Genomic DNA, 14,849 nt, shown 5'->3' with positions numbered 1-14,849 from the left:
GAACAAACCTGCTCTGAGAGAGAAGGAGAAGGGGGTATGAAGTTGAAGATGAAAGGGGAGACGTTGAAGAGAGACAGAAGCAGTGGAGGCACACAAGTGGGTTGAAATGTAGAAATTAGATGTCCTCTCTGTCTCACTGGCTCAGTTTCACTCTCTCTCCTCTTTACATTTACCATTCTCTGTGTGTGTGTGTGTGTGTGTGTGTGTGTGTGTGTGTGTGTGTGTGTGTGTGTGTGTGTGTGTGTGTGTGTGTGTGTGTGTGTGTGTGTGTGTGTGTGTGTGTGTGTGTGTGTGTGTGTGTGTGTGTGTGTGTGTGTGTGTGTGGTTTCACCATGAGGTCACCAATTAACCAGTCCAGCACAAATGTGAGTCAGACTGCAGACGTGTGTGATTCTGAGAGTCTGTGCTTGTGTTCAGGTGAGTGTGTGTTTTTGTGTGTCCCTCTCTTGTTCTCCCTCTTTCAAACGCAGACTTTACTCCCTCACTCACCCACTCACACACACACACACACTCTGACATTTCATTAGCTTGTGTCAGTGTGTGCTCAGTCATGCGGCAACGGTCGGACTGGCTAATACCACTAGCCTGTCACGTGACCGTCTGCCCGCCCGCCACCGTCTACCGCCGGCTTTGATATGGAAATCCAGCGCAGAAGAGCCTGGAAAGCCCTCGAAGAGGGACGGAGGGAGCAACGAGGGCGGCACAATCCAGCATGAAAGCAAAGAGAGAAATCCAATCAAATCCTGAAGCTCGGTTTCACGATGACAGGCCTGCGAGGGAAAGAGGTGCGGGGTAAAAGGAAAGAGAAGAAATCAGTATGAACCTCAGATCCTGCAACTCTTACCAAGTATTTTCTTTTTCTCAAAACTATGTCTATTGGCTTTTTATTTGAATAAACACATCTATGAAATCTCTCATTCAACACGCACAACAGAAGAGACTTTTAACAAACATAATATTAAATAGAATTAATTAAAGACAAGAGAAAAAAACATATAAACACATACAAGTAACTAAATAATTATGTACATAACATATCAAATATATCTATACACGTATGAAATAAACATTTTGTCTTCAATGGAAACGACATGTTCTGTAATTTCCCTCTTTCCAGAACATCTGGAGCTGGAGGACACTCCTACATTCAATGAACTTGTATGCGACTCGTCTGGTTGTATAGAAGTCTATGAGAAAATGACTCTACTTCTCTCTTGATTTATTACCTCAGTAAACATTGTAAACATGAGTTTATGGTCTCAATCTCTAGTTTCAAGTCTTCTTCAATACAGCATGATGTTCATTTAGTAAATGATGGTCCATTTAGAGTCACACAGACCATAAAGCAGGGGATGCGAGTATGAGTTTTCTGTGTTTTTGTCTCAGAACTTAAACTCTATCACAGTGTGTTTTCACTTCATGAACGCTGTTGTTTTTTTTGTCAGTAGCACTTTAAGGGCACTGATATTTCTTGTGGTATTGTACATTTTTCTGCCTAGTAGCGGTGTAAAGGTAGAAGTCACTGTTTGTTCATATCCCGGGTTTAGGAGTCTGCGCAAGTTCGATAAAGCTGTTTCTTTTCATGTATTTTGAAAAGACAGTAGTGCAAGTGTCAGACATTCTAAATGCCCTTGCTGGAGATTGAGGTAGAATTTTGCCCTTTGGCAAGTTAATATTTTAAAGTTACTGTGAGGAACTTGGTTATGAAACAGTACTGATGGCTCTATATGAGAATGAGAACATCCGCGAGTAGTTATTCTTAATGCTTGTGATCGGTGCCACCGGGCAGCCTTCCACCTGCAGTCAGAAGCTCCGGCTAGAGGAGGAGGCCTCAGCGCCCGGTGGCTGGGTCTCCGTATTGCTGGGCCCGCTAAAGGGAGGGGAAGACACGGGAGAACCAGAACCCGGACTGAGCGTAGCAATGTCTGCTGCAGAAAAATGACTCGGGTGCTGGGAAACACTACCACTTTATTCCACATGGTCTGCCAAAATCAACACAAAATGAAAGTCCCTTTTAGAGGTCTCGGGCGCTTTTTGTTCCATATCAAGCAGATGGTGCTTTTCTTAAGTGTGGTGCTCTGTTGCTCAGTGTGCTCTCTGTTTGTGTGTGTCTGTGTAGGTACGATGGATGATGTACTGGATTGTGTTTGCCCTCTACACTGTGGTGGAGACCATCACCGACCTCACACTGGCATGGTGAGTTAAACACATATACACACACACAGATGGTCACTAAGATGACACTTAAAAATAGGCATGCCACAACCTTACTTAATCGTGATCTTAACTTTTCCTCTGGTTTGTACACTGTGTTTTGGTGACGGGAAGATTCTATCCCCAGTGGAAGTGATCTTGCTGATATAAATCATGTTGTAATTCCAGTGTCAACAATTGTATTAGAAAGGCCTTGTAGTAAGGAGGATGACAGATGGGAGAATATGTTTGACAGACAACAAGTGTGGCTGATATTGTTAGTTTTTTTTTTTCAGGTTTCTGTGAACATACAAGTTTATGTTTCCATGGAGAATCTAGAGCACTGCTGGGAGAAATATTGTGTCAAAACGTTTCCTAACAGATTAGAATTTCTCCTTAAAGGGTAACTTTGGTATTTTTCATCCTGGACCCTACTCTCCCATGTTTCTGTGTCTAAGTGACTAATGAGGACTACAACATATTGAGGGAGTTGTAATGGAGTCGCTCGGGGCAAATCCTCACCATCAATGTACGTCCACTAAAGTGGTTGTGTCTAACCAAGTCTCGCTCAAGGACGGGTCTCGTTCTGAAATCTCTTGTCGCATCCACACAGTTGAAGTCAGCTAAGCTTTCAGCCATGACGTTGAACGTCTTAACATTTCTGCCTTCACGCTACGAACGACAGGCAACGTTCTTCAAGTCATTTTTCTATGGAAGCCGCTGACATGAAGCTACAAACCGCTGACCCCTACAAATCAAAAGTTGAGCTTGTCTCAACTTTTCTCAGCGCTCCAATGCCGCGTTGATGCGTCAACCAATTATATGTTTGCGTTTCACCCTGTTCCTTTCAGAAAAAAAATAAATGCTATTAGTCATTTCCCAGTGCTATGTAACAACATTTCCTCTGTAGCTTCTTTCCATAATGTTGTCAGCAGGCGGCAACCTCAGGTTCTGTCGAGTGAAGTCAATACCGAAGTGTCTTAAACTGGCATTCTCTCTACTGACCAACAGGGGGCGACTCCTCCAGTTGCAAATATAAGTGTGCAGGCACTCTAACCCCAATCACGAAAGATAGCGTTGTGAGAAACACCATTTGAAACCAAAGCAAAAATTTGTGGCACAAGCACTTGGTGGTTGAAGCACTGTCCAACTAGTCTTTTTTTGTTTGCTCATTCCGATCCTTTATTTGTATAATCTGGACCTAGGGAGCTGTGCCCAAATTAAGTTCCAGCCCTTATTAATGTTGGAATGCTCCAACTGTGTGTGTGTGTGTGTGTGTGTGTGTGTGTGTATGTACATGTCCAGGTTTCCTCTGTACTATGAGCTGAAGATAGCCTTTGTGATCTGGCTGCTGTCCCCCTACACAAGAGGAGCAAGTCTCATTTACAGGAAGTGTCTGCACCCTCTGCTGTCCTCCAGAGAGAGGGTAAGATCATCCATCCGTATGCGTATTTCCTGTCCAGAATCTTACAGTTGCACTACTTTGTACTCAAAATTGTCTGCTAGAGAAGTTATTGATTGTGTCCCCTGCAGGAAATAGATGAGTATATCGTGCAGGCCAAAGAGAGGAGCTACGAGACCATGGTGAACTTTGGCAAGCAGGGACTGAGCATAGCAGCCACCGCCGCCGTCACTGCAGCTGTCAAGGCAAGTGTCACTGGCTCTTCTCTGCATTCCTTTCTTTTTTCATCTTTGATTTACTAAAGCTGTCGCTCTGTATTTACCAACGGCAGTTTGTAGCCTATATATGACTCTTTGGTATTTAATCAAATTAAGACATTTCCCATAAATACCACGGCTTTCTGTCCCTACTCCCTAGCATCTCGGTCTTTAATGAATAGCATTTTCTTAATTCTCTGTCCTGACTGACTTTGTGAGAAACGGTGTACTCTCTTCAGTAAAGCAGCAGACTATTTCACTAAATTCAACCTGTCGGCACAGAATGTACTCACTCGGCTCGCTCTGCCACACGTCATAGAACACACACACACAGATGTACTGGGATCGGTGTGTAAATGAATGCAGGAGAGTTGCGCGACAAGCTGCAGCCAATGCTGAATACGATCTTAACTTCAGAGTCAGTATAAATGAAGTGTGTGTGTGAACTGTTTTCATCAGCATCGCGTGAATACCTGAGTGTGTCAGATAATCCCTACTGATCTCCTATCTAAGGCCATGTCCACATTACTCCGTTTCCATTTGAAAACGCATATGTTTTGCTACGTTTACGCTGAGCGTCCACACTACGCCGGAGTTTTAGAGAACCGGAAACAGATACGTTTCAAAACTCCGGGGTTGCGTTTTCGTGTGGACGGTCGGAAACGGATAAGATTACGCCCACACCCGCGTTTGCTACTTGATTGGTTCTTAGCAGTCCTGACGTATCCTTCCCTGATTCGTCACATGTCTATCACGTGACCCTTACCCAGAAGCTCACAAACGACAACATTGATAACCGATTGACTACCAGGTTAATTTAACATGGACAACTGATTACAGGCGATGCTGACCTTGTTGTCTTTACTAGCAGCTGTTGTGTCCAGCGGCATTATCAGACCTATGGAGTGGTGTCTGACGTCGCGGTTAGCAGATAGTTAAGCCACCAGCAGAGCTATGAGTGAGAACAGACAACAACACAGAGGAAACGAGTGAGAGACGTGTGTTGACCACATTTATGGACCCATAATCAAGCAAACTGTTATGTGTAAGTGTTAATATTAAAGTAAATTTGATAAGAGAGAGAGAGAGAGAGAGAGAGAGAGAGACCTGCAGCGCTGTAACTAAGTATGAAAAATAAAACTTCTAAAACTTTCCACGAACTGTGTCAGTTTGAGTTCATAGAGGAATTATTATTAGGGATTATTTCGTATTTTTTTTTAACTAAGCAACCAATCTACTTCCTGTTTACATCGACACCCACGCGCATGCCCAGTGTACGTGAAGAGCGGCCGTGGCACACTGGGTTAAGAGGGTTGTCCGGTAACCTACGGTTCGATCCTTGGCTGGGACGTGTCATGTGTCCAAGTGTCCCTGAGCAAGACACTGAACCCCTAACTGCTCCCCGGGCGCTTCTCAGCAGCCCACTGCTCTCTATAAGCTAAGGGTTAAATGCAGAGGTCAAATTTATTGTATGTGTATATGTATATGACAATAAAAATACTAACTTAACTTAAGAGTCACGTGATGTTCAGGTTTTTTTGTTTGAAAACGGAGTAGTATGGATGTAGACTAAGGCCTCACTGCACTGAGGTAATCCCAGCCAGTGGGCATCTACTATTCAAAGTTCACAGCGGATGCTATCGAGCATAGATTTAGCTTGATTGAGAACATGGTTAAATAAGACAGATAAGATTGTGAAGTAAGGAGCATGCAATACTTGATCGCTTACATGCACTAGTATCCTGGTTTTGAGGCCTGTTCTGGTTTTGACCATACGTGGGATGTGATGTTTACATGAAACAGTAGGTGTGCTTCAAAACCTGACCGGCACAATGCCAGTTTAAAGGCGACATATCCTGCTCATTTTCAGGTTCATACTTGTATTTTTGGTTTTCTACTAGAACATGTTTACATGCTTTAATGTTGAAAACACTTAATTTTTCCCAGACTGTCTGAATGTACCTGGAGTCACCTTCGGTCTGAAACGCTCCGTTTTAGCTCCTGTCTCTTTAAGGCCCCCACCCTGAAACAGCCCAGTCTGCTCTGATTGGCTTGCGAGAAAAACACGGTGCTGCTTTTGCAAAGGCAGTTCTCAAGGTTCTCATGGTTTCCATAGTTTTCAGTTCAGCTCACAAAACGGCATATTCTGCCCATTCAGCCAATTTACTTCCGCGGCTCAGTGTGGCAAGTAAACAAAATGCATGCTAGAATACATGCTAACTTTACATGCCACAGCTGACTTGAGCAAGGCACTGAATACATATATATATATATATATATATATATATATATATATATATATATATTAATTAATTACAGTAAAAAATGTAATTTCTCCTTGCGGTATTAATCAAGTATACCTTCTCCACTAGTTCACAAGCTCTTCAAACATCCTCCTTTGAGAACTTGGCCCACTGGTACTCTTTGTGTTGGACTTTAATTTAGCCCAAGTGTTCTGTGAGTCCCATCTAATAAAACCACTAAGAAATGAATGATTTAAGGCTCATATATATTGGAACAAAGGAGATTGGGATCAGAAGGATCAATGCCAAGGGAGTGGCTCTGTGAACTAAGAAAATTGCAGTGTATGCGTCCTTATAGTGGTACCAGTATGGGACTCGTTAGCTTTCTCTGCTAACGTTAAAGCTGCCATCAATCACTGCTTCTCTCACTCTCCAACATTCTAATCTCATGCTGTCTCTCTCTACCACGCTCTGTTTGCTCTTTTTATTGCCTCTTCTCTGCCTGAAACATGTTGTCGTCTCTCCCCTTATATTCCTTTTATTTCTGTTGCCTCCCTTTCTCTGTGTTGGTTCTCTCTTATTTCCTCTCCCTCTATGTTTTATCATCACCATTTTAGGTCACAGTGCTATTTCAAATCCCTTAAAAGCTTTGTGTGTTTTAAGCCGGAATTTGATTAACCTTGGCTTGTACAATGCAACCAGCTGCATGGCACATAAAATCCATCTGTCTGAACCTGGCCGACACACTGAGGCGAACCGCTCAGAGAGCACTTTGAAAGATTTCAGCAGAGACTGGAGCCACGCTTTTGATTTACAAATGCATCTCAGGCTTTTTGGCATTTATTGAGTAAGAAACTCACACATTTCCAGCTGCTGTATGCACCACCCTCTCATGTGCATACTGATGTGCATGTAGCCTGAGGCTCATCTAAACTGCATCTGTAAAGCCTCCACAGGTGTGAAGAAGCAGACCTGTCCTGTCCTTACCGCTCTCTTCAATTACAGTATATTACATTTATTTAGCTGATGCTTTTATCCCAAGCAAATACAATAAACGCATTCAAGCACGTGGGTGCAAGAATCATGCAAGTACATCAATTGTTGCCGTTGTTGCTGTGCTCTCTGGTGTGTGAGCGATAACGGTGTCGAGGCTCACCTCTGGTCAGGCCCACGTGACACCCCCGCAGCCAGTACACCCCACCCTGGACAGGTAGAGTCGCAGATGAACCTAACCGGCACTGTGCCACCCGGGTTAATAACAATTCACAAAAATAATACAACATACCTAAACATTACAAAACAAAATGTTACTAACTGAGTAAATCATTATTATACTACCAACCCATGTATTCAGACATAAATGAAATAATTACCTTTATTCATATTTGTTTGTTTTTTGTGCCTCGAACAGTCAGTTTTGGACATCATGCTAGCCAGTGATGCTACAGTGACTTCAGGTTGACGTAGTTGTTGCTATTTATTGGACCGCGTTCTGGATATTTCCTAGAAACTGTCCTGAGACATTTCTGATGTTTTAATGTTGGAACCTGATTTTGTTAATCACTCGTCTGAAACTAGTCATGAATTTATGGATAGCTGATACAACTAGTCCTGTTCTTTGTTTTGAAATGATTGAAGGTCATTAAAAGGCATGTTCCTGTTGCACCTGGTCCCGCCCTACTATGCTGTGATTGGTTAGTACTTCTTTGTTGTGATTATTTGGTGATAGCAATGTGCAAAGAGTTTTTTGATGAAGTTGTTAAATTTGAGTCATTTAGCGGCTGGCTTGTTAGCAGGCTAACTAGCTGTACCACCATGCTTAAATCTACACTGCTTTCAGAAATTGAGCTAAACCAAATTGTCCCTCATCTGGGGATGACAATGTGCTTTCCTTTCGATAAGAGTGTGTGGCTAGAGAATTCTGTTGTTTATTTTTACTCAGTTAGAGGCTAGTTAACTAGCTAGCCAGCTTGCTAAAACCACCGTGCTTTCATGCTACATTGGTTACAGGAAAGAGCTGAAAAAGTTGTCACTCATAATTCCGCATAGCATCCAAAGACGCATCGAGGTTACGAGCACTAGCCAATCACAGCACAGTAGGGCGGGATTAGGTGGCACACGCATTTCTGCTGCTACACAGCCTCGGTCTATGGCAGGGGTGGCCAACCAGTCAGAGACCAAGAGCCACATTTTTTACTGTGTTACCGCAAAGAGCCACATCATACACATGATACACATCATACACATGAACCTCACCCTATCCCTTCCTCACACACACACATACCTTTGCTCAGCCAGATTTATTGTAAAGGTCACACACCAACATGATAATGACAGAAATTGACTCCTAAGACCACAGGCCAGTCATTTTCAACAATGAACATTGTGTGCACTGTCTCACACAGACAAACTCTCACTTCAACCAAGTCCACAAACAAAAATATAATAATTTACAATAGTGTTTTTCTTTTACTATGCATGTTACTTAGTGGGACTTCTGGCATTCCTTGCCTTGAACAATCCTCTTCAAATCTGGCTTGTATTCCGTTGTTGCCACTCGAAGCAATTCTTTCACATGGGTGTCAGTCAGAACAGATCGATGCTTTGATTTCACGTGTTTCACGGTAGAAAACAGACTCGCAGACGTATGTTGACCCAAACATTGACAGTATCTTAAGCGCAGCCCGTTTGACATTGGGGTATTTTTTCATTGGCACACTTTTCCAGAACTCAATGGTCCCGTCCCTTAAAGCAGGTTTGAGTTGGTCCTCCTCACAAAGATCGATCATCTCTAACTCAGCCGCAGCCTCATCTGTGACTATCGGGGCTTTCAAACAGTCCGTCTCGGCGTTAAATGGGTCGACGAGGAACGTAATCTGTGGCCTTTTCAGTTGTAGATCACGGAACCGGGCCACAAAGCTTTCGTGCAGGTTTTCAACCAATGTTGCATATCTGGCTCTTTGCTTATTCAGGGCGGCGCTGGTGACTTGCCCGCTGGCTTTTAGCAGAGTGGGAAAATGCGTTAAATCTCCCTTTTGAATATGCGCCTTAAACAGCTTCAGTTTGTTGACAAACGCGAACACACTTTGCACCAGCTTTGCACAGCCCCACAAGCCCGTTCACAGATCCGATCATGGCTGGCGCTCCATCCGTGGTTATTGCAGTTAGTTTTGGTATGGGCAGATTTGCTTTCGCAAATGCAGCCATCATTGTATCACATCTATGCCACGGGTTCTGTCTTTTAATGGCACAATATCAGTTCTTCTTTGATCAAACAATCGTTTGACACAGACCGTGCAAATATTGCCAACTGAGGCTTGTCTTGTATGTTACAACTCTCATCCAATGCGACACTAAAATACTCACATGCTTGAAGGTCAGAGTGCAACTGTGATTCAATAGCCGTGTTAATGTCTGATATTCTGTGTTCAACAGTGTAGCGGGACAGTTGGACGTCTGATACCATTCGTTTTAGTTTGTTGTTTTCAGGAGACAAGATTTCAACAACGTCACAGAGGCATTTTTAACAAACTTCCCTTCATTGTATGGCTTTTTGGCCCGTGCAATGTTCCAAGCCAGTTGATACGATGCAAGCGTTACAGTCTCTGAGTGCTTCGTACATTTTTGGAAAAACTGTATCTGCTTTTCTGCCTGACTTTTCAAAGTGCTTGCAAAGTTCAGTCCCTTTTGGAAATTCCTGGTCGATGTTAGCATGAAGTGAGCTGAAGTGGCGCTGAAGATTTGAAGCTTTGAAATGCGCTAATGACGCCTGACATATAAGGCAGAATGGCTTGCCATTACGTTCAACAAAAAAATATAAACTCTGTTATTATCCCACTCTGTTAAAAGCATCCTGTGTTCATCTTCATATTTTCGTTTTGCTGTGCATTTTCTCCCTGCCATTTTGAGAGCGAACTTGACACAAATTGTTTACTTAAATGATCTTGCTCCTACTGGGAAACTTTGAAGTGTTTCATCCCACGCACATGCGCGTTTGACGAAAATACCACATTGAACTCAAGCGAAGCGAACACGCACATTAAAAAAACACAAGTTGGCCAGGCCTGGTCTATGGGATATTTCTGGCGTAATGCTTATTATGGTGTGAACTGAGAAGCCTGTCGTGGGCTGTGTGGTTTCTATTCTTTGATTATTATCTGGTCAGGATGATGTTGTGTGGTTCTGCCCCAGCTTGCCCACTAGCTAACCTTCTTGTGACTTTGTTTCTCTTTTTCTCTCTCTGTACTGACGTCCTTCTTTCTTCAGGGTTTGTGTGCTTCATCAGGCTACTCTGGGAGATAAAACCAGTCAGTGTAAGCAGCATGGACAGAATTTTCTATTTCATACCAGCACTATTATCCCATGACACCATGTTTCCCCATCCTTTGATTTTCTATTCGTTTACCAGACCTGGTTGCTGAAAATACATCTTGGTGTTTATTGGTGCACTTGTTCTTAGTGTTGAAATAAATAATACATAATTTAGCATTTGCAAACACATTAACCTCATTGTTTACAATCTAGTTGTTCTTAATTCATATCCCTTAATTGGAGGATTTTTTTTTACCTGTTTAAACCTTTCATTTCATGATAACACTTGACATATTCTTCCTGTTTCTGATTTTTGTTCCTCCCTTGTTGCTGTTGCTCATTTTGTGAACTGTTTCCATGGCGATGTCTTCATCATTGTAGAATGTTGGTTTCTTGTTAATAATAATGATCAAAGCCTTTTATGTTCTTCAGTGGTGAATTTGGAGTGAGCTTTATTGATTTGCCTCATCAGTTCTCTGAGCACTGGTAAAGTCAATGGACAGATACTGATCAGTGCACAATGTTGTAAACTACATAATATGTCAAACTAGTTCTAATGTAGAATCAGTGTAGATGACACACAATAACAATATTCAGTTGGAACCGCCCGACCTTTCTCTGTCTGTAGATGTGGAAGGAGTAGTTGGTAGTTAGGGTTCAGTCAGACACTCACATCATCAGTGTGTTGGATCTTGTTCTTTGGTTCTCTTGAGAGGTCTGAAGTGCTGTTTGCTGCTGATGTAGTATTGACGTGTGTGTTTGTGTGTGTGTGTGTGTGTGTGTGTGTGTGTGTGTGTGTGTGTGTGTGTCACACAGGGTCAGGGCGCCATCACAGAGAAGCTTCGTAGCCTGAGTATGCACGACCTCACACAGATTAGCCAGCAGGACGACGGAGAAGGAAACCAACTCTACCAGTACAGCTCCCGCTCAGCCAACCCGGCCATCAGGAGATCTCAGAGCACAGACGCTGCAGACGGAGATGGTACGCGCGCACACACACATGGTGTAATGGTATCACGGTATTCAAAATTATGAAGCCTCGAGATTGGTGTTTTGGCCGTCGCCATCTTGGCTTTTGCAACCAGTGACCATATTTGGACTGCAGGCGAGTTGTGTAGAGACGCCATATACGGCTCTGGTTGCGACAGGTCAATCACAAAGTAGCCCCGCCCTAAAGCATACTCCTCTTTAGGGTCTATTTGACTCTAAATGGACCATCATTTACTAAATGAACATCATGCTGTATTGAAGAAGACTTGAACTAGAGATTGAGACCAAAGGGGTCACCGTGCGCTTCACATAAAAGGGGATCAAATATGTGATACGCTAAAGTGTTCTATACACAATAGAATAGTGTAAATAGACGGCTCGAGAGCCGGCTCTCATGGGGCATGTTGTCTTTGGGCCTGGGTGGCCAAAGCCTGGTCAGCCATAGTCTTCATCGTAGATTTAGGAATGATCAATAGGAATGTGTATGTGGATCTAGCCAGGTAATAAATATAACTACGTACAAACTTCAAACATGAAGGCAATCCTACATTTTAAAGAAGATGAAAAGCGTAGAACCTGATTTTCATAGTTTGCGGTAAAGCTCGCACACAACCAGGGACACATGCTCTTTCCAGCGATATAGATGTCCATTGAGAATACACTTCCACTTAAATCCACTTAGCAATCCTAGACATTCCTCACAACCACCGCGTTTAGACATTTTCTCCAGTATTAGATTAGATTGCTGTGTGTACAACCCTGCTTCCAGTTTAAACAGCAACTGACGGAAGCGGTGCAGATTCTCTAAAAAGTGTAACCAAATAGATGCCAAATATAGGAATAGCTGTTAGCTCACTGACTCCATGGCAAAAGAGTATTTGTATCCATCACCCAAAGCATGATAAGATCCGTGGGAGTAGTTTATGCTAAATAGTAACAAGAATAAGAAGACATATGTGTGCTATCAACAAATGTACGCTACATTACTCCCTTTTTTATTTGTTTGATAAGATGACCTGGGAGAAACTGGGAAAAAGCCTAACAAAATGAGAAACCAAAGTAATTCAGGAGCAACACCACTGATTATAGAGGATTGCCGGAGTCGAGACTGTAACACAGTGATTTGATATCAGCCTAACCTCGGGAAAGGTTTCTTTGTCCATAATTCGGTTTGTAAAAATAGTGCAAATATAGACAATTTTAGGCAAAACACCCCGAATATTTTTCCTAACTTAAGACACACAGACTATGCTATCAATATCACTGTGGTTGTGTCAATTAGCCACATCAGCTGAATATCTTTGCTTTTATGTTTATCGCTTTGTCTTTGTAGTCTTCCTTCCCTTCTAGCCTCTCTTCTTTTCTTCGATGAGATCTGCAGGCTGGCTGGCATGTCAATGTGTGCATGTGTGTGAGTGAGTGCGTCTGCGTATGTGTGTGTGTGTGTGTGTGTGTGTGTGTGTGTGTGTGTGTGTGTGTGTGTGTGAGATGACTTCCCAGCAGACAGAGGGGATGAGATGAGGTTGAGTGGGATGCTGGTGGAATGTCAAACACACACACACTCTCTCTGTGTTCCTTCTGTCTATCTTTCTCTGCAACACACACACACAGCCAGTGAGGCGTGGAGAGGGAGAGAGTAGGGGGATGGGGGTGGAGGAGACAACTGAGATAAATGTATAGGAGGAGAGTGAAGATGTAAGGGATGGATGGAGAGGGAGTGAATTGGAAGAAGAAGAGGTGGATGGACGGAGGGACGGAGGGAAGCGAGGGCTGGTGGACAACATGAGCATACTGAGAGAGGGAAAGGCTGGATTACGTATGCAGCTCAGCCACCCGGCAGAGATGAAGGGAGGAAGAGATGTTCTTATCCTCCAACTGCTCTCTTTCATATGGTCATCACTGCTGTGGAGGCTATCACACACCCTCTTGTGGTCATGTTGGAGGTCCTCAGCTCTCAGGCGACAATGGTTTTCTCCAGATTAATGTTTTGTTAAACCTAAGACTCAAAGGATAACTCTATTGATATTCCATATTTATCTTACTGTCAACAAATCCCACCAATGAATGTATCCACTTACATGTGTTGTGTGTGCATCAAAACCTAAAATATCTTCTTGCTTTGTGTCATAGAACTCCATTGTTCTCCAGAAACTACTAAACACATCAGTGAGCCACACCGTTGCACCGGATGACATGTTCCGTCATTACCATGAACACACAATGTAGTTTATTTTCACTCAGTCCCACACACACCGTCCTGCTGCCACAAATACTCACTAGAGCACCAAGTGTGGAATAATCCGCCGCTGAAAATAGTCCCCAACAAATGTAGTTTCTTCGTTGAATATTGGCACTCTCTCAGATGAATCCGCTGTCCTTGGTATGCACTAAGAACATTGCACCGATGTATTGCATTGTCCACTAACATGTTTTTGGAGCAATCCCTTTTTTCAAAAGTATTTTTGGGGAATATTTTGACTTAATCAGAGAATACAGCAGAGCGACGACAGAGGTGACAACATGAAACAGAGGTGTCCAGAGGGGATGCTGCAATTACATGGCCGGCGTCTTAAATCCCCCAAGGTCACAATGATTTTTCATTCTTAACAGCAGATCACTAATTGATCAAAGTGATCAATCTGCTTTATTTTTTTTAATTAACATTTTGACCAGCAGTTTGCTTTCGATGCTATAAATAAACCGTATAATAATTTTGTATGTCTAGGGCTAAAACAAATACATTGGCTAAAAGAGAATATCAAACAACATTAAGACACATTTTTCAACGTAAATTCAGAGAAAGAAACTGGATCACTACACTTCTTCTTAGGAATGGGTTTAATGAGGTGGATTGGATTGTTATATATCATCCAGACATTCAGGAAAGATGGAGTCATTGCACTGGCATGTATCATCTGCGTAACAAAGTCAAGAGATTTTGTGTTTAAATATTGCAAAGTGGAAAAAGCTGCTGCTACTCGATAAATGATCAGTGAAAACTATTTAGTTTGCAATGTCAAACTTTTTTGATCTTCTTCAGTTTAGCTGTGTTCTGTTATTTGAGGTAACAAAAGATGAAAGCATACTCAGATATAGAACGATTGAGGTCTGTGAGCTTCAGAGTTTGAGAAGAAGAAAACACAATGCCCCCCCAAAGATGTCCAAAGATACATCAGGTGTAGAGTTCACAGGTGGATTTTGACGTGTGTTTATGGAGCGTTCCATGAGAAGTGTGTTTTAGAATGAAGATAAAGCTCAACAGCAGGTTGAGACAATATAAATATACCAGAACAAGAAAACACAAGGTTGTCCCTTTTTTCTTCTTCTGGTGAAACGGAAAGAATCCAACATTGTGGTAGGACAGGCTGCTCCAGGTCTCTGCTGTTGGCTGAGTGCTGCTTAATAAAGCCCTAAGCTCTCGACATGACAGGAAATTGGAGAGTTCTACACAGA

At 42.7% G+C, this 14,849-nt stretch overlaps 1 protein-coding gene across 1 annotated transcript in view; it reads left to right on the top strand.

The window, feature by feature from the left end:
* reep3b (receptor accessory protein 3b) overlaps positions 1-14,849 on the top strand; it is a 37,464-nt gene that overhangs the window by 15,487 nt on the left and 7,128 nt on the right. Inside the window, exons 3-6 of the mRNA XM_079182436.1 lie at positions 2,120-2,196; positions 3,499-3,619; positions 3,727-3,840; positions 11,223-11,388. Of these exons, the coding sequence (XP_079038562.1) occupies positions 2,120-2,196; positions 3,499-3,619; positions 3,727-3,840; positions 11,223-11,388 (478 nt within the window). The remainder of the gene's footprint in view (positions 1-2,119; positions 2,197-3,498; positions 3,620-3,726; positions 3,841-11,222; positions 11,389-14,849) is intronic.

This window comes from Pholis gunnellus (genome assembly GCF_910591455.1).
Source record: "Pholis gunnellus genome assembly, chromosome: 21".
Lineage (NCBI taxonomy): Eukaryota > Metazoa > Chordata > Actinopteri > Perciformes > Pholidae > Pholis > Pholis gunnellus.
Note: the sequence above shows the minus strand (reverse complement) of the source record. Positions and strands in the feature narration are given on the sequence as shown.